Source organism: Rana temporaria, chromosome 11, assembly GCF_905171775.1.
Source record: "Rana temporaria chromosome 11, aRanTem1.1, whole genome shotgun sequence".
NCBI lineage: Eukaryota > Metazoa > Chordata > Amphibia > Anura > Ranidae > Rana > Rana temporaria.
The window spans coordinates 71,161,379-71,182,399 of record NC_053499.1 but is presented as its reverse complement, the minus strand read 5'-3'; the positions used below and the strand labels follow the sequence as shown (position 1 = coordinate 71,182,399).

The 21,021-nt window shown below is 39.7% G+C and overlaps 1 protein-coding gene across 5 annotated transcripts in view; it reads right to left on the bottom strand.

The window, feature by feature from the left end:
* The window catches only part of LOC120917435 (nuclear receptor coactivator 5-like), an 84,164-nt gene that overhangs the window by 17,032 nt on the left and 46,111 nt on the right, over window positions 1-21,021 (bottom strand). Inside the window, exons 7-10 of one of the 5 annotated variants that reach the window (XM_040328721.1) lie at window positions 7,811-8,010; window positions 7,578-7,679; window positions 3,418-3,456; window positions 1,311-1,586 (exon numbers count right to left, since the gene is read on the bottom strand). In XM_040328721.1, coding sequence (XP_040184655.1) covers window positions 1,311-1,586; window positions 3,418-3,456; window positions 7,578-7,679; window positions 7,811-8,010 — 617 coding nt within the window. The remainder of the gene's footprint in view (window positions 1-1,310; window positions 1,587-3,417; window positions 3,457-7,577; window positions 7,680-7,810; window positions 8,011-21,021) is intronic. The other 4 variants (XM_040328723.1, XM_040328724.1, XM_040328725.1 and 1 more) reach the window with 4 other exon arrangements.

Here is a 21,021-nt window from a genome sequence, read left to right as displayed (position 1 = left end):
TCGTTTTTTCCTTTAATGAAGTATACATCTGATAGCTTGAACACGGCTCTTGTGCACTACCTTCAATTCTGACAAAATACAGACCAGAGAAGGGAAAAAAAAAAAGAAAAAAAGCAAAATAGTTTTTTTTTAAATCCTTGAAATATTTATGCAAATCTCATATGTAGCTTGTTTTCAAACAAAGCCGGAGTTTCACTTTAAACTTCTTGTAGATTATTTTTTTTTCATTCAAATACTAGAACAAAATAAAAAAAATCAATTATGTTGGTATTTAAACAGTATACAGGGTAAAACGGCATTCTATGAATGAATATTAGTATTTAATGTTTGTGTATATTTTTAATCAGAGGCTGCAAACTGGAAGTACAAGAATGCAAAGCAGTCGACGTTGAAAACCATTTGAGGAAATAAAATTATGAATAACTGATTATATTTAATAAAGTAATCCCAAAGTGAAGTACAACTGCATCAAAATGGAGTTTAAAGATTTTCATCTATTTATTTAAATTTTTAAAATTAGTTTTAATATTTAAACAGAATGGAACCTTTTTTTAAATCAGTCTTTGATGTAGAATATGAAATTCAGTTTGACTGAAAAACACCAATGTAGATTTGGGTGCATTTAACATTTGAATTGACCCTAAAAATGTGTACAGTGGTTATTTAAACATGGGGCACTCAGCATGAGCTGGCAGCAACACTGAGACCACAGCTAAAGGAAAAGTAGGAATATTAATGTGTCCTGATGTGTATATGGTACCCTTGTATTTAGACTAGAAAGACTTAGAAGATTGATGAGTTCCATGTCCCCCCAAACCTAGCCCACTCCCCCCCACCCGGTCACAACCGAACACGACATTGAAATTGTGCTACTTCACTTGCACAATTTCAAAGTAGCGCTACTTCAGGTGCTACTTGGAAGACATCCGATTACATGCACAAACTACTTTAAAAAAAAAAAAAACGGCGCGACTCTGAATCACGCCAATTTGACCACTTCCATTGAGGACAACAGGGTGCGACTTGTCATGCGATTTGAACTTATCAAATCGCATGACAAGTCACACCAGTGTGACTGGGGGCTATGCGGAGAAAAGTTTCAGGATGTAAAAAATTGAAAAAAATGGTTTAATAAAACAAAAAAAAAATTTGAGAAACAGGTCTAGTTTAATTTTACCAGTGATTCCAATATAATACTTGTATAGAACACAGTCACTGAACAAGAAGTAACAGTGGTAGATGTTAAGGGTAAAAGGGGTTCTGGTCGTGTGTGTGTGCACCGGGGACAAAATGGGAAATGTTAAGTATACCTTCCAGCTCAGTTATCCTGGTCTTCAGGTAGTCACTGACTGCTTTCAGCTCTTCGGCATATAAATATTTGCCATCACTTAAGAGGAAGAGAAGGTGCCTAACGTCCAGAGGGACAGTGTAAGATTCATAGAGTTCCCTCTCCAGGTAGTCGTCTGCCAGATCCGCCGCTTTGTGTGAAATTTCATTACGCTCTTGTTGTTCACGCTCGCCAAAAACTTTCCCAAATGCCTTAACTACCAGAGCCAGGGCATCCTCCATGGGCATATTACGATGTACTACAGAGGAGAGACATAACTTGCTTTGTCAGTTTTTAGCTCACATCTTTTAAAATCATATTAAAAAAAACGTGAAGTGTGAACGCAATGTCAAGTTTTTTAGCAGAAGTATATTTTCAAAGGGTTAATGAGCCAAGCATGTGCTTACAAGATCAAATACATTTTGGACAGCACTGTTCTTAATTATTTTTTTTCTCCCCCAAGTGATTGAAATCAAGACAAATGGCTGCTTGTGTAAAAAGTTAGTGTGATCCAGCAGCCCAGCAAAACTTCAAAATAATTACTTTGCTCATTTAAGATGCACTGATAAAACTCAAGCATATATACCTTATCCAAGCTTTGAATCCAATAGTATGGAATGAAAAACAATCTACGTAAATTGAAACACAATGGACCTGAAAAAGATCATGCAAGAGAAGTGTGCTATACAATATTTCTTGTTGCCCAAAGCAAAAAAGTTTTCTATAGTTTATGGTTTAAAAATTAAACAGGGATTCTATTGACTTTTTTTGCACACTTTTCCTACTTTAGTCCCTTAATGTTTAAGGCTAAATCAAAGCTACTGTATGTGCTATAGGGAGCTACAATATACTGTATGTTGTGTGAATACTTCGCACAAACCACATTGCAGAATTCTACAAAAATTACCACAGATCACAAAAATAAGGAAAGAACAGTCAAATGAGTTTTTCAACATATTGTAAAATCAATCGATGTAGGCCATCATTTGAGAGGTTTCACCAAAATAAAAAAATTGCTCTGTGGGTTAAAGTGCAAACGATCTAAAAAATATATAAATGCCCAAATCCTACACAATGTATGTGTTCAGTTGGTTGTTTACTTCCAATTATTTTGATAAAGAACATTTAAAGCCCCTGCTCTGGAGGCAGCTAATGTAAGCTCCTATGCAGCCCCAAGTGTAAAATTGAGGCCCTCTAAAAACTAAATTAAGATCACGTTTGACGAAAACTGCCATCTTAACATGGCACCCCTGCACACACTTGTGAGGAAACCCAACTCTCCCTCACTTAAAAAAAAGTAGTCTAGACCCTCAGCTCTGGGCAACCCGAGGCATAGTGGCCCTTATCAGGTGGGAAATAATGGAATTTTTGCCTCCCCAACTGGATGTTCTTTAGATACTTGCAGCTGCACCATGCAATTCACATGCAGCTCCCTACCCATGATCTAACCTTTGGATTGGACTCTAAAGTGCAGTTATTGGGTATTTTTGATGTTGCCTTGGGGCGTTATCCTGTTAATATTTTATGTTACTTTCTATGCCTGTAGAGAAATTTTTTTAAATTGGAAGTCACCCTATGCTCCCACATTTACTTCATGGCGTGCTGCAATTAATTGCCCAAAATTTTTTGGGAAAAATTTGGACCACTTGGATCGATTCATGGGGCTCCTCCAGCTGATCTCATACAAAAACGGTTGTATGTGCACCGTTCTCTACTGTATTGATTACAGCTGAACATGCTCAATCTCCAATCACAGTCTTGGTCTCCCTACCATATAGTCTTTTCAATATTGTTCCCCCTATACTTTTCTGCCCCTCCCCCTCTTTTAGCGGTGACTTCATCTGCTAGTCCCTCTTTGTAGTCTAAATTTTTTATCTATATCAGCTTTGACTTATGTTGTTTTACAAACCTGAACTGATATTTTGCTTCTACTTCCTTATGTCCCATGACTCTAGTGGTATCAGGTTTACCCTGGAATGTAATCAGGTCTTTGATGCATTGGCAAACATTGAATATTGTATTCGGCTGCTATTTCTGTACTGTCGAAGCTCTCAATAAACCTGCTCCATACAAAAAAAATAAAAACACACCTTCCGCAGACTCTTCTCCCCCACACAGCATTCTAGGAGCTGAAAAGAACAGGAAGTAAAAAAAGGGTTTCACCTCTTTACTAGGCAAACAAATAGTAAATAACCCTTGCAGTACCTGTGTAGTTCCACTGCAAGAAATAAATTTAACATTTGCCTGGAGTTGGCTTCAACTTTATTTGACCAAACCATAATTTTTTTATAATCAGTGGGAGTAAATCAGAGGTGTTGCCGGGATTGTAAAAAGACACCCTTATGAATCCCGAGGAGAGAAAGGATGTGGCATGATACACATCACAATGAGCATGGCCAAACTTTGCCAACAGTGAGAGGGGCTTAAAAGGATATAGGTAAATAATGAGCTCACCCTGCTCTGGGTCAAGATAAGTAACAAATTGAGCACAGGGGGTCAGAAGTGTGTACTGCAAAGACTGGGGGGGTCAGTTGTATATATATATATCACACAAATGCAGGGGTCAAGACAAAGAGTGCATAATAAGTACCCAACCTCCGGGGGGGGGGGTTGGTTTTGGTGATCCGCAGCATAAAATGTCCGACTTACTGTAATGTAAAAAAAAGCTTGTGCACTTGCTGGGAAAAGTAATAAAAAGTAAGTCTGCACTGTTCGAACGATTCAATTGTGAAGATATTGAATACTACAAAAAAGCCCATTAGTGACTGGTTCTTTTTATTAAGAGCAATACTATAATTCTCCAGGTCTGTTCTCTTTCATAGTTCCCTCCTCTGAATATAAAAACACATCTGCTGTAATATAGAAGGTAATTCTGCTTGAGTTTTATCAGTCCTGATGAGCTAAATAAAAGACCAAATCCTCAAAACATTGCTGGAATGCCACACCTAAGAAAGTTTACCATGGTACGATTAACATTTTTTTTATAAAATTTGCCAAAAAAACAACTTTTAGATTCTGTACCCAAATTCAATATCAACAGGGTCCCAAAAGATTAACATAGTTAGGGAACTTTTTAATGGTTGTGTGGATCTCAACTACGGTATATTCAAACAGTTTGTTGCAGTATGCTAGTGGCAATAATTAGCGATTTGTAATAAACTGTGAAACTACTTTTTTCATGCAAATATTTTAACCCCAAGAAGGTTTTTTTAATGTGATGCAACAAAATAAAGAAGAAATGTGGGTTACTAGTGGAAGTAGGCGACAGTGCAGTTTAAGGACTGCTGAACACACCTCCACTCTAATGGAGAAGAGATGCATCCTACAGTGCATCTGGAAAGTATTCACAGCGCTTAATTTTTTTTCCACATTTTTTTTGTGTTCCAGTCCCTTTCCATTATGGATTAAATTAATTAATTTCCTTAAAAAAAAAAAAATCTACAAACCATACCCCATAATGACAGCATGAAAGACATGTGTTTGAGATCTCTGCAAAAAAAAAAAAAAAATGTACATAAGTATTCACAGCCTTTGCCATGCATGACACTCATAATTGAACTCAGGTGCATCCTGTTTCCACTGATCATTCTTGAGGTGGTTTCCACAACTTGATTGGAGTCTATGTGTGGTAAATTTAGTTGAGCGGACATGATTTGTAAAGGCACACACCTATATAAAAGGTCCCAAAGTTAACAGTGCACGTCAGAGTACAAACCAAGCCATATAGTCCAAGAGACAGAATTGCACCGAGGCACAGATCTGGGGAAGGGTACAGTAAATGTCTCAATGAGCACAGTGGGCTCCATCATCCGTAAAGGGAAGAAGTTTGGAACCACCAGGATTCTTTCTAAAGCAGGCCGCCTAGCCAAACTGAGCCATCAGGAGGGGGGGGGATAGGCCATAGTCAGGGAGGTGACCAATAACCCGATGGTCACTCTGACAGAGCGTTTCTCTGTGGAGAGAGAAGAGCCTTCAAGAAGAAATACCACCTCTGCAGCACTCCAACAATAAGGCCTGTATGGTACAGTGGCTTGACAGGGGCCATTGCTCAGCAGAAAAAAACACATGACAGACAGCCTGCCTGGAGTTTTCAAAAAGGCACCCAAATGACAGTCCGAACACGAGAAACAAAATTCTCTGGACTGATGAAACAAAGATTGAACTTTTCCCTGAATGGCAAGCATCATGTTTGGAGGAAACCAGGCACCGCTCATCATCTGGATGAAACCACCCCTACAGTGAAGCATGGTGGTGGCAGCATCATGCTGTGGGGATGTTTTTCAGCATCAGGAACTGAGAAACTATTCATGATCGATGGAAAGATGAATGCAGCAACATACATAGATATCCTTGATGAAAACAGGCTCCAAAGCGCTCTGGACCTCAGACTGGGACAAAGGCTCATCTTCCAACAGGACAATAATATCAAGTACACATTAACAAAGGAGTGGCTACAAGACGACTTCTGAATGTCCTTGAGTGGCCCAGCCAGAGCCCATACTTGAACCCGATTGAAGAGATCTGAAAATGGCTGTGCACCGATGCTCCCCATTCAACCTGATGGAGCTTGAGAGGGCCTGCAAAGAAGAATGGGAGAAACTGCCCAAAAATGTGTACCAAGCTTGTAGCAGCATCATACTTAATAATATTTCAGCCTGTAATTGGTGCTAAAGGTGTTTTAACAAAGTATTGAGCAAAGGCTGTGAATACTTATGTACATGTGATTTATTTTATTTTTTATTTATAATAAATTTACAAAGATTAAAAAAAAAAAAATTCACATTGTCATTATGAGGTATTTATTGTAGAATTAAGAGGACATTCATTTAATCCATTTTGGAATAAGGATGTAACATATCAAAATTTGGAAGAAGTGAAGTGCTGTAAATACTTTGAGATGCTGGAGACCAATGTGTCCAACATTGGAAAAAGCAGAACCAATAAAATAGCTCTAGGCACAGTGCAGACGCTTGAAAGAATTAGCCCTAAAAAATGTATATGCATAGCGACTCATACAGCAAATGTCAATTTAGAATATCTAGTGGGAAGTGTTAATACATTTTTGAAAAATCTTGCATTCATTCTGAAAATAGGTTTACTTCACATTGAGTGTTTTTTTCTGTTTGTTAGCTTTTTTAAAGTCTACAGAGGGCAGCCACACATTGAGATCACCCGCAGAGTGATACAACCTCACAACACTGCAAAACTTGAAAGGGTGGCCCAGAAAACCTACCTACCGGTAGTTTATGCAAAAGCTATACAGGGGTGGGGTGAAAATAGCTGGCAGATTCTACCTGTACCACTTTCCAAGCAGCATAGAGTACAAGGTAGGCATCGGGGCTCCAAGTAGATATGTACTTTGCTTAGCACAATTGGCTGTCTGGCATTACTGCAATAATGTGCATATAAAATTCTAAATTTAAAGATGTAAAGCTCTTAGCAAGGAAAACATTAAACTACAGGCCTGCAGAGCAGATGTATTCCTTGTTCTCAACACTGGTCTTCAGTTGCAGCTTGTAAACAATGCAATGTTTATTCTGGCTTGGGTATATGATTGACCATGCTCAAAACACATAGAAAGAAAAAAGGTAGAGGTAATAGTTCAAATCTGCAAAGTTAATTGGAATCCATAAATATATAAACAATTGCTAAATTGGTTTAATAGTGATGTTATATTTTATGTTCTAGGTTGATTTGCCATTATTGTTGGTAATGACAATAGAACTTGGAATTTTCCACTTCCAGTTACAGGGAGGTTTGGCTAGTTGGTAAGCTCCCAGCTGTACAGCAGATCGTTTGTCCAGAAATACTGGTATAGGTCCAAAATTATTCACCAAGTCTAAGGGTGAGATGCCATCCTTTGACTTATAGGTTGTATAGTTGTTATGGGCAGTTTAGTTTTACTGCCTTGAAACTAGTAAGCAGTCAAGAAATCCCCCAAAAAATTACTACCTAGATAGCATCAGTAAGTGTGGCGCCCATTCAATGTTTTATAAGCAAACGTTTCTACAATTTTCCACATTCTGTCAGTGCAACCCCCTTCTGCTTCCACATTAGGAAGAGAGAGCAGAGCTTTAAAATTTCACAAAAATCAGCACATGCACATATTTGCAAAAGACCGTTTAGGTTTGAGGTTAGTAAGCAACCTCTCAGTGAGGGTGTAAATCACATTTATGCTGCGTAAAAAGGTCCTACCTATTCTGATCTATGGATAGTGCAGATACAATATACGTTTTGTCAACCACATTACCTATGCAGTCGAGTGAGCACAGTTTATCAGGGGTGGCTCGGTTTGGTATTTGCCTATTGTAAGTGCAGTTTGTCTCCAACTTCATAAGTAAGGACTGTCCATCTGAAATAAATGTTTAGGTCTCCTTTTGTACCTGCATTAGCATTTTATGTGTGTTTACTATAAAGTTTAGAATGGAAAAGTTTCTGTAGTGTTTGGGTCTGGGAAGGGAGTTTGTGTACCTCTACACTTACTTTTGATAGAATCGTGAAGAATGATTGCAGTGCAAGAGGAGAGGGCTACATTTGATTGCTCAACTAGTATGCAAAACGGGGAGCCGTCATTTTTAACCTCCTGGAGGGCGCGTGTAAGACCAGTTTCTGTTGTCAAGTAAATCATCTCCACCACTAGGCCATGATCCTGCAATCGATGGCCTATGGCAGTGGCGTACTCCCTTTAAAAAGAGAAAATGAGGGTTATTGGCAAGTGACAGACGACACGATTTTAAACACTGAGACTGTGATGTTTTGTTCTAGCACATGGGACAAAAAAATAAATTAATGTGAGGTGATCAAAATTTAAGCATAACTGTGATGTGCAAAAGTGTTGTAGATTGCATTTTAATGTTGGGTAAAGATGTAAAAACAATGAAAGGAATTAAAACTACATAAAAAAAAATAAAAAATAATAATGTATGTGGTGCGATTTACCGTTTAAGATGCATGAAGATCTTACATCGCAAATGTTATGATGCACCCATGGACTGTTTAAACTTGCATTATACATGTAGTAACACAAAAGAAAAATAGATCTGCTAAATGCTTTGGCAAATAAGTGAAATTTTATATGAAAAAAAAAAAGAAGAGGACCTTATGAAGAAGAAAAAAAAACGCAAAATATATTCAAACAGCATAAATTACACAGATTCTTCAGCATTGTAATGTAGTTAAATCTTCAACAATTAACCCTGCTAGACTTCCAGGGGGCAGATTCTGGTCCCACCCACTGTGTGCTGTTGAGTGTGTAAAAAATATATTTTTGTCCTCTAGAGCGAGTAAAAAAAATAAATAAAAAAAAGGAGGGGGGTGGAAGAGAGAAAATGAAAGAGAAGGGGGGAGAAAGAAAAAGATAGATGGGGAGGGAGAAAAGAAGGCTAGAGGAAATGGAGGTAGAATTTTTTTTTTTTTTTAGAAATCCTGGCCTGCAGTTGGGCTGCACCAGTACATTAAAAATATAAGATAAAATAGAATATAATTTACTGTGTGTGTGTGCGTTTTGCCAATTGTGATCAAATGTAATAGATCATTTTCAAAAACTTTTCTTTACCTGTGTAATTAAAAATCCCCTCTTGAGACACTGGATTCTAGATTTCCTAGCTCCAACAAACCAGCTTGGATTAATTGTAATTCCCTACAGTTTAGCCTCCTCAGAAATACACCAACTCACTATACTGTATCTCACACACCAATTTAAAAAAGAAACAATACACACCATTTTTCAGTCTGCACATAATGTTTTTAAAACCATCTCATGCTAAGATGCCAAGCTGAAGGACGCAAAAAAAAAAAAAAAAGTTCTGGACCTTCCCTGGTACCCAATGTCAACTGGTGAAATGACTTGTCCCTTACCATTTTCTATCTGCCCAATGAACCTCCTTTTTTGTAGTGTATTGCCAATCACATAATTACCAGTATGATAAATGGTGAAAATAAGATTCAACAGACAGTATGAAAATTTTCAACAAGATGTAAAAAAATATGAATTAAAATTAAAGCTAAACTGATCCAAAAGTTCAAATCAACTGAATTCCAGGTGCATCAAACCAATTTTCAAGGTCTTTCAGTTTGCTGTCGAAGGCCCCGTTCACACGGACGGATAGAATGGTGCTTTTAGCTGCGGATTTTCTATTTTTCTACCGCAGCTAAAAAGCACACAACGCTTTCCTATGGCCCCATTCACACACAACATTTAGCTGCGATTTTGTTACATACGGTTTGGTGCGAATAGAAAAAATAGAATTGAATGCATCCAGGTGCGATGTAGCGCAGCTATATACACATAATCGCAAGTCTTTGTCAACTGCGGATAGCAGCTTAAAAAAAAAAAAAAAAAAAACAGGAAGCACATCATAATCAAAAAAATAAAAAAGGGTTGCTATGGGAAGGACTACGGCAGCTAAACGCGGCCGCATGTAACTGCACATAAACGCATGAAATCGCAATGTACAAATGCAGCTAATCGCAGTGCCTGGAGCCTTGAATTTTACAAAACATTTTACATGCTTTTAACTGCTGCAAAACAGCCATCCGTGTGAAAGGGGCCTAAAGCAGCCACGGGCTAAACAGAAAAGCCAGCCCCCTGCTAGTATCAGCAAAGTACAACCCTTGCCCTCTGTGGGGAAGCAGTGGTCTTTATATGCACCCCTCCTGAGTCAGACCTATAGTTCTGCAATCAATGAGCGACCACCAGACTCAAAATCAAAAGAGCCAGGTGGAAAATTGTCAGCCAAGCAGTGACTGTATTCTATCAGATTCAGGTATTCAAGCAACTGTGGGTGGTGTGGCTCTGAATAGAACAGCAGCAAGTATTCCTTCATCCGCGCCATTTAGGTTGAATGGAGGAACCCATTCGATTATGCTGGTTCAGCCTACGAGAGAAATCTATGTGTGTATTGCTAGCCATACTCAGCAGCAGGGGAGCCGTACAAATCATTGTTTGCATGCTGGGGGCAAGGATCCTACTCTGCAGCATGCTGACAGGGGACAGGCTTTTCTACACCTTCTGTTTTGATGCACATAGAATCTACTTAGCGGATTTAAACTCACATATCTTGCTTATGGTAATACCATTAACCATACATTTTTTATGCTAACAGATGTTATATCTGTACATAAGTTGTGTGTATTACTTAAGACTTTAAAACGCATTATGTTTTTTTTTTTTTTTTTTATAAAAAGACTACTCAAGAACAATGTATTCTGTTGCATGAAAATGTGTTGTAGTAATTGGTTGATAAAAGTGGAAGCTTGTATATGTTGCTCTGCGAAATGGTCCTAAAATGGATGTTTGGGGAAGAGAATTCATACCTAAAATGTCCACATATGATACAGGTCATTATTGCAGTGTATTTTGAGGGACGCCCTTTACACTAGTCTCTTGCAAATCTGCAGTGATATTTTATTTATGATTTGTTTTAAAACAATTCTGGAATTTGCTAGAGCCACCAATTTGTTTGGCAATGCAGGTTTTAAATTAGTGACAGTGGGCAACAGAGAAAATTTTAATCAAAAAATAAAAAAAAAAGTTTTGCTTTTAAAATAATTGTTTTTGTAACTAAACAAAGTTATCGCATTGGAAACTGTCTGAGTTGTATGGAACGTTTAAAACATGTTTTATATAATATAGATAAAAGTACTATTTAAAGCACACCAGCGCATGAGTACTAATAAAGGCTGTATACAAAGAGCAATAGAGGTTGGCGAGGGGGACAGTTAGGCTCCATTCACACTAATGCGTTTTTTTATGCATTTTGCAGAAATGCAGGAATTTTTTTTTAACATGGTTTCCTATGGAATATGTTCACATCAATGCTTTTTTTGTGCCTCTGCGTTTTTGGAAAGGGTCAGGGTCTTTTTTCCCCCCGCAAAAAGCAGTGTTTTGGATGTAATAGAATTCAATGGACCCATATCCAAAACTCAAGTACCGCGATTTGTGTTTTTTTTTTAAACCTGTTTATAGCTGGTTGTTTAAGAAAATGTAAAAAATATATAAAAAAAAAAAAAAAAAAAAACGCAAATCGCGATAAAAACGGGTGTCAAAAAACGAGGCAAGCACCGCAAAAACGCTCAAAAGCAACATGCAAAGGTGCGAATCAAGCCTAACAGGAAAATTATACATGTCCGCCGAGTTCAAATGCTAGGTGTTTTTTGTTTACATGAAGATACTTTTGAGATTTAATTGAAAAGTTAAACCAAAAGCACAGGAAGAACTTTATAGTTGTATGCACAATACTTACTGTATTGTACATTACTGAAATTTAAGTATCATCTAGTAAAGTCTTAAAATAAAAAAATAAAAAAAACACATGTTCTTTGCATTCTCTTTGCAATTGCATTAGTCATATGATCAGAGTCCAAACAGTGGGGTTTACTTACTAAAACTGGAGAACGCAAAACCTGGTGCAGCTCTGCATAGAAACCAAATCAGCTTATTGCCAAAGCCTAATTGAACAAATTGAAGTTAGAAGCGGATTGGCTACCACACACAGCTGCACCAGATTGTAAGCTCCAACAAGCAGGGCCCTCTGATTCCTACTGTATTAAAGTGTAAATCCTGTACAATAATAATATTTAATAAATTTTGCACTCTCCAGCTTTGGCGGCAGCAACCCCAGTGTTATTGATAGCAAGTTCCAGCATCCTTAGACCCCTTTCACACGGCAGAGTTTTTCAGGCGGTACATCGCTAAAGATAGCGCTGCTATACCGCCTGAAAAACTCCTGCCCAGCAACCTCAATATGAAAACCGGAGGGCTTTCACACTGAGGCGATGCGCTGGCAGGAGAGAAAAAAATCTCCTGTCAGCAGCATCTTTGGAGCGGTGCGGTATGTATACCGCTCCTTCACATTTAAAACAATGGGAAACCACGGCAATACCGCCCGCAATGCGCATCTGCAGAGGCGCATTGCGGGCGGTATTAACCCATTATCCGCTATAGGGGGTTAATACCGCACCGCTAGCGGCCGAATCCCGCGGCAAATCCGGTGGTATAGCGCCGCTCTTTTTAGCGGCGCTATACTGCTCCCGCCCCAGTGAGAAAAGAAAGTCACCAGCATTCAAAATACCCAGAGCCCTGCAGTGGCTGCATGTACAGTGAAAACAAAACTTCTACTGAGGTAAGTAAAAAGCCAATGAGTAACTCTGCTTTAAGAGATCAAATAAAAACCAACGTGATTTGAATCAATAACATCATGCTTCGGTCAAAACCGAGTTTTATACACATAGATCTAAAAGGGTCACAGCTTTCCATTATCATTAAAAAAAAAGGAACACCCGCTTAAAGCGGTTCTCCACCCTAAAGTGGAGTCCCGCTGATCGGAACCCCCCCCTTCCGGTGTCACATTTGACACCTTTCAGGGGGGAGGGGGGTGCAGATACCTGTCTAAAGACAGGTATTTGCACCCACACGCTACGGGCAAAAGACGGGTTTTTCTAACTTCCCGTCTGTCGCCCGTTGTGTGCTGGGAACACTCGGCTCCCAGCACACAGCGTGTGAGCCAATCGGCGGGCGCAGCGCGACTCGCGCATGCGCCGTAGGGAACCGGGCAGTGAAGCCGCAGCGCTTCACTTCCTGGTTCCCTCAGCGTGGATGGCGGGGGGAGCAGCAGAGAGACGAGCGATCGCTCGTGCTCTGCTGCGATCAGCGCTGGACTCCAGGACAGGTAAGTGTCCTAATATTAAAAGTCAGCAGCTGCAGTATTTGTAGCTGCTGGCTTTTAATATTTTTTCCCCATGGCACATCCGCTTTAATATAAAACATGCAGAATTCTCACACTTTAGAAAGTGATTGAAATCTCCAATTCCATAGTTCGGATTCTATGTAGTGTGTGTTAAAAAAAAAAAAAAAACACACACTAAAATAATAATTAGAACAATTGGAGGATTATTCAATGCCGTTATTTGCCAACATCCCTAAATGGACAGAAAATTAAAAAAACATTATGGTGGGGACTTTTTGGGCAAAGAGTGGACAACTGTCATAAGGAAATACAAATGTGTTTCTTATTAAAATTAAAAAAAGTTTTACTTAAAAAAACAAGGGATGGCATAAAATGCTACATCCCTCATCCTCAATCTTACCACACAATAATCCACATGAAGCAGCAGTAGTAGTCAACAAGCCCATGTAAAGTAAACTGACAGATCTGGTTTGACAAAAACACAAATTTTCATCAAACCCCACTTGCCCAGTTTTTTTATGCTACTGCTTAAGATTGAGCTATATAAAGGGCTTTCCGCCTGGGGACATCTTTAGGAGCTTCTACTTAAACCCCCACCACATGTGGGTTTTAGAATTTGTGTTATATCTCTTCAGTCTATGTATAGCAATATTACATACTAATGTATAGCAAATGCCCTATCAGGGAGCATCTCCAGCAATCCTTGTGCCACCCCCATTCTGTGTTGGCTTAAGTTAGACTTGCTGGAATTCAAATTTATTTTTTTAATTTAATTTTTTTAACATAATCTTTCTGTTTCCATAGTTTACAAGATAAAAGACAGACTTGACCATCGAAAAGATGCAAATGTAGAGTTACACAACGGACACATCAAAAGACACTTCACATTGTGCACTCAGCGACAGCACTGAGAACTCCAAAGTTCTAAAAGTACCATGAATAGAAAGCATACTACAATAAAAGTAATGCAACATAAATAAAAGCTTTCTGCATCTTTTGGTAAATATGGACATAGTCCACTTTAAAAAAAAAAATAAAGTAGGGGGTGCTAAAGCAGTTGGCCCAATGTTTGGGTATTACAAACATACATAAAATATTCTAATAAAGGCAGCGCTGCACCCCCAATTAAATGTCAAAGTGAAACAAAATAAACTCATACATCACAGAAAATACAATAGGAAAGTGCATCTAACACACAAACGACTGCAATATAAAGTCCGACATGTTAGTGGTGTACATAGACTACAATAAAAAGTGTGCCTTAAGACACCCAATACATAGTTCCAATATTGCAATATAAAATTCTAGCATAATACCCAGCAGTCTTGAAATGATAAACAAGTACCTGTAATAAATAAAATGATAGCGCTCCAAAGAGTAGGATTCCACACCCAGATAAGTTTAGCAGTTGTGTTTTAATAAAAAGAAAAAAGCCAGCAATACTGTAAAACCCTTAAAGCACAACTCAAGCTTTTTCTCCCCAAAACAGAAGCATTGTGCATGTAAATTAAATCCGAACCCCACTGTCATTTTATCTGCATCTTACCTTAGATAGCTGTAAAAAGCAAGTTTGTGTCTAGGATGTCCTATCATGCTTTGAGCCTCTGTAGTTTCAGAGCAGAATATGGGACTCCCTTGTAGCAGTTCTGGGAGTTGAGGTGGATGGGTCCAAAAATACAGATCACTCTTCAGTCTGCAAAGCAGGTGTAAATGTATCCTGTCCTGCAGCATGCCAAAGAATAATGGCTTACTGCAAAACTACAGAGGAAGGGCTGTGAGAGGTTATGTAGAGGTTTTCTTTGCATTTAAATTAACCGCTTTCACAGAGAGCAGGGCTCCGGGAGGGCAGGATCTGAGGGGTGGGACTCTCCCTGTGAGTGTTGCCAGTCATCAGTATTTTTACTGGCAGCCAGTAAAAAACAGGCACTTTACTCCTGCCAGTAAGAGGAAAAGTTTGCCAGTAAAAAAAATGGCTACGACACTTGGCTCAGAACTGTGCATGCAAAGCTTGGGTCCGGAGCCGGCCGAGACCATCCAAGTGCCTGCTATAGTGTGTTTGGGTGGTACTGGTGGGGGATGGGTTTTGCAGAGGCGTGTCATGGTGCAAGGGAGTGGAGCGGCCAGAGCCTTGTGTGCGGGTCTGCAGGACGGAAGCAAGGCAAGCTGGGAGCGGGATGGTCAGTGCTGTTTGGACTGGAGGGGACTAAAGACCACCTGGCATGGAGAGAGACTGTCACTGTGACTCAGGAGGGGACGTGCCAGTGATCTGTGCTGCTGCACACTGCTGTCAGTGTCACAGTGAGAGTCAATTTTATGTGTGTGCCACCCAAGCCACTTACTTACTATATTGAAAATTAAATAAATGTTTTTTGCCTTAATATCTACCTTTAAAAAAAAAAAAATCACATTGCTAGTTGCAAATTGTTCTTGTTTGTAGCCCAAATGCTAAAATGTGCACTTAACCACTTGGTAACCGCCCTATAGCCGAAATACGGCTACAAGGCGGTTCCCTTACTCTGGGAGGGCGTCAATATACGTCCTCCCGCAGAATCAGATTCGCGCGCCCGAGCGGGCGCGATCACCGTCGCTCGCCGGGTCCACGGGACCCGCAGCAACAAGGATCGCAGTAAGGAGCCAATGGAAGCGGCTCCTTACCACGTGATTGCGCCATGTAATGACGCCGGTTCCTCCCTCTCCTCTCTCTACGGTCCGTTCGGTACAGTGTGAGAGGAGAGGGGGGGGGAGCGGGTGGCAGCAGCAGCACTGTGGGCTGGATCTGTGACAATTGCAGTCACAGATCCAGCCATCCCTCCCTGCACAATACTCTGCAATACCCCCCCCCCATACTCTGCAATACCCCCCCCCCCCCCCCCCCATACTCTGCAATACGTCGCCTATGGGGATTTTTAAGTAGCAAAGTTTGGCGCCATTCCACGAGCGTGTGCAATTTTGAAGGGTGACATGTTGGGTATCTATTTACTCGGCGTAACTTCATCTTTCATACTATGCAAAAACATTGGGCTAACCTTACTGTTTTTTTTTTTTTTAAGCACAAAACAGTTTTTTTTTTTTTTTTAAAAACACGCGTTCAAAAAATTGCTGTGAAAATACTGTGCAAGATAAAAAGTTGCAACAACCGCCATTGTATTCTCTAGGGTCTTTGAAAAAAAAAAGCATATATAATGTTTTGGGTTTCTATGTAATTTTTTAGCAAATAAATGATGATTTTTACATGTAGGAGACTAAATGTCAGAATTGGCCTGGGTGCTTTAGAACGCCTGATGGTGCTCCCTGCATCTTGGGCCTCTGTATGTGGCCACGCTGTGTAAAAGTCTCACACATGTGGTATCGCCATACTCGGGAGTAATAGCAGAATGTGTTTTGAGGTGTAATTTGTAATTTACATATGCTGTGTGTGAGAAATAACCTGCTAATATGACAGAAACTAGAATTTTTTTTTATCTTTACAGAATTTTCAGTCTTTTTTCTTTTATAGCGCAAAAAATAAAAACCGCAGAGGTGATCAAATACCACCAAAAGAAAGCTCTATTTGTGTGAAAAAAAGGACAAAAATTTCAGACGGGTACAATGTTGTATGACGGAGTAATTGTCATTCAAATTGTGAGAGCACCGAAAGCTGAAAATTGGTCTGGTGATTAAGGGGGTTTTCGTGCCCAGTGGTCAAGTGGTTAAAAAAGTAATTTTGTAACTTTTGGAAATGGCAGTTAAAACTTGGCTATGCCAGTAAATTTTGGGTGCCATGTCAATAATATTCAATATGGTATGGCATACACTGCTCGGCATATTTACCTGGGAAGCCTTGAATTCTAATTGTGATCCATTCAATCCTGCCAGCAGCAGCACAGCTATAAGAACAGGCTGTGTATGAAGGGGTGGGAATTGAGAGGTTTGAACTCTTCCTGTAAGTGTGACTGGCTGGGATTGAATGCCAATTAGGATGCATTCCATCCAACCCACCATGAGAGCTCTGAAGGCATTTACATAATTTGCAGACTCTGAAAGACAGGGGGGGGGGGTTAGGCTAAAAAATGATCAGGGAGTGGTTGCAAGACCCTCAGTCTACATCCAAAGGATACAGACTGTCACAAAGACTCAACTAAACCCACAATATCAGAGGATCTGCAGATAACAGGGCAATATGATATAGCAGCATGATCTATGTTGGGACTGACTTATTTCATTCAGTTCTAGTGAAGAGACAGAGTTCAGCTTTCAAAACACATTTGACAAAATAAATTGCAGTCACATGGTTCAGAAAGTCTCAGCCTTTAAGAAAATAGTTCCAGCCAGTATCCAACATAGACAAAGAGCAATTAGAGTTTTCTGTTTAATGCTCCGTTTTTAAGAATTTTACACTATTGCAGGCTTTTTTCTTTTAAAACCATTCACACCTGCAATCTTATCTGGGTGGGAACTCTGAGGCTACCCCGAGTATTGCTAAAGAGTGGAGAAGCCTGGAGATGCACACACACACACACACACACACTTATCTTGACCACTTATAAGTTTACCAGAATCTCTTCACCTTCTGCATACAATAAGCTTTTCTGGGCACACAAAAAAAAAAAAAAAAAATGGAAGCATTCTCTTCGGAGCACTATATCATCAAGAGTGGTAGATAATACATCACGCTGGACTTTAAAAAAAAGTTCCACTATTGCAATATATAATTTAATATTTGGGTACATCACAAACACGATGGACTTTATATTGCAGTGTTGCAATTGTTTATGTATTAGATGCACGTTATGGTATTATTTGTGATACACGTTATAAGTTTATTTTGTTCCGCTTTGATATTGTAATTTGGGGTATAGCAGTGCCTTTATTAGCATATATGTAAAACGCAATAGGTGGCAGGTATGATAAAAAAAAAGGTGTACAGACGCCAATATCTCCACATATATTTGCAGTCTCGGTTTCAATTTTAACCTATCGATGTGGTCCATTAATAGTCATAAAAGCAAAGATGCAGAGGATTGAATTGGGTTTTGTCCGAACCTCCCCTTGGGGAAGAAATAAGAAAAAAACTGGGATAGACTATACATTGCCTGGATGTGAAGGTGTAGTGCAGTGGTCATCAACCCTGTCCTCAGGGCCCACTAACAGGCCAGGTTTTATGTATTTCCTTGGGGAGATGCAGACTAGAATACTGCAATCACTGAGCAGCAAATGATATCACCTGTGATGCATTTCTGTTATCTTGAAAACCTGGCCTGTTAGTGGGCCCTGAGCACAGGGTTGATGACCACTGGTGTAGTGTATCCAGGTGGATACAATATATTTTTTATCTGGGCTTGGATATCTGTCCAAAAGTCTTTGCGGTGTCCAGTCTCTTCAGCAAAGACCCAAGATAGAGGGATAAAGAGGCACCAAGGCTGTGGCCACTCAGTACCAGCAAGTTTGTAGTTATTTTCTTGCGTTTTTGAATGCACGGAGCTAGAAATGAGTCAGTATAGGTTTTGAAATTGAGCCTTAGCCACCTGAAAAGTCGCTCTCCATTCTGTACTATGGAACCGTTTTAATAGGAGAGACTCAAGTCGCTCCGACTTAGAAAAAGGCTCCTGTACGACTTTGGGACAACTTCAGGGCGACTTGCATTGACTTCAACACAGAAGTCATTTTGAAAGTCACCTCTGAAGTCGTGTGCAGATCACCTTGCCGAGTCGCTCGGCAAGTCGTGCTGCCCGTGTGAACCGGCTCTCATGGACCCTTGTTTTTAATTTGTTTTGTGGACTTCGCAATATTTTTATATTTGCGAGATAATCATCCAATCTGATGCTAATCTGAGGAAGATTTACATTGAACCGCATTATCTACATATAGTCAGCATATATTATCAGCATATTGACATCTTGTATGACCCGATAGTGCCTCTACTCCATTATTGAATGGTTTAGCTTTGCAGGATGAGGAATGTAGTATTTTATGTAAGCCATAATGTTTTCAGTAACATTTTTAATATTAAAAAAAAAAAAAAATTATGTGGTTCATTTTCACTCTTATGCACCTAAAAAATTTCCCACCACAATTTCTTTAATTATCTAAAATGACTGCCTTTAGATTTACCAATTCAAAAAGGCCTCGTTCACATCTGGCGATTTGGGATTCTCTGGGTAGAATTTCCATGATTCTACCCGAATCTCCAAATCGCACTACAATAGTGGAAAAATGAACCACCAGTGTTTGGGTGTCATTCATTTTTAATTGCACCTAAACGTGAAGTGGTTTTGCTGTGATTTTTGCATGATAAATCTTGGCAAACCGCATTGTGCAGAGCTTGTTGGTCAAAAAGGAACGGGAGCTTCTTTTGGGCGACATGCTTTACCGAATTCAATTTGCCAAGTGACAATCGCAGCAAAAATGGACTGCGTTTAGGTGCCATTAAAAATTAATAGCACCCTAACATGTGATGCATTTTGCCACTATTGCAGCGCGATTTGGAATCATGGGCAGAATCACATCAATTCTGTCTGCGAGCCTAAATCACCAAATGTGAATGGTCCCTAAAATGGCCTACAAGATGCATTTACTGTACGTTCATAAGACTGAGAATATGTATTGTGACCAGTTTGTCAATGTTAACAAATTCAGATGAAGAGGAGTTATCACCTGTTGAAGCAACAAAAAGAGCCTCCCAGTGTTAGAGCCTACCAAAACAATTGTTCTAGATCCAAAATCGGGTAAACCTTCATGGTACACAGCTATTGATAATTGTTCATTAGATCACATCAAATGACCAGCAATATGGGCCATAGCATATTAATGCATTTGACAGCAAGTATGATCACATAGGTAGATCTGAGGGAGCACTGCTGGGGTTAATATATGGCGTTCCATATAAGCAAAAATTTCTTAGTAGAATTTAAAGGGTCGTTAAAAATTGTGTTGATTATGAAGAATAGAGCAGCTCTCAATTTTTTTCTTGCACATGCCACTTACCTAAGTAGATGCGGCATCGGTCTGATGCTGCATCTGTCCCCCAGTGCCTCTACATTGAGAACCAAGCGATCAAACACCGCCGATTTCTCAGGTTTTCAGAGCTCCTTGAGCAGAGAGCTGCAGACTGTCAGTCACAGCTCTCTGCTCTTCTCCCCCCCTCACTCACTGGAGTAGTGGGCTGTGGATGGTATGGAGTGGCCGTCTCAGCGATCCAGACTCCATGGTCGGGAGGACATGCTGCCTGGACTGAATCGATTACGTCAGCAGTGAGCCGACTTTGGTCCGCTCTCTGCTGAAAACGGGTCACAGGCATGAAAAACAAATTGCATTCCTGTGATCCATAGAAGTACAGCCAAACAAGCTTTGGGTATATTTCTTCTTTATATGCCCTTAAAAGCATTGTTTTTTTTTGTTTGTTTAAGGGGAAGTGCTAAAAAGGGAAGTGATGTATAGGAAATGATATCCTTTGAAGCATGGTTAGGTTATGTGTGATGGCAGACATTTTCGGAAATTCTCTGCAAGATGGATTTGTACGCTTTAATCTCCGACACTTGGCTTGGATCTTAGAATACCACCTGCTTGGTGACGTATCATTTTTTCTTTTATTTTTGTATGCATCACAATAGCTCAGGATAATTAGGCCATATAATTCTGGGTGCTGTTCCGTATTTTCGATGAGTACTGATACATTATCAGCTTTTATGGCACTTCCTGGCACCGTCGCTTACTCATACCAACACTTTGATACAAAAAGCTTTGCCACTGGCAATAATTCTCAATGCCTCTGCTCCTGCCTATACGGTCAGTTTTGCTGGCTTGGCTCGATACATTTACCTGTACACAGAACAAACAGTGTTATCACATGAATGCTCTGTACAAGCAGGAGGAGCCTTGAGATGTTCTACCTTAGCCTTCTGTACTATCCCAGGGCATTCTGGGATACAGGTACCTCTGCTGCCTCTCCCCCCAGCATCCAGCTAACACTTTATAGATGCCTAGCCAATGCGGTTAAGGTGCAGTTACAGCACACTACTACTGAAATTA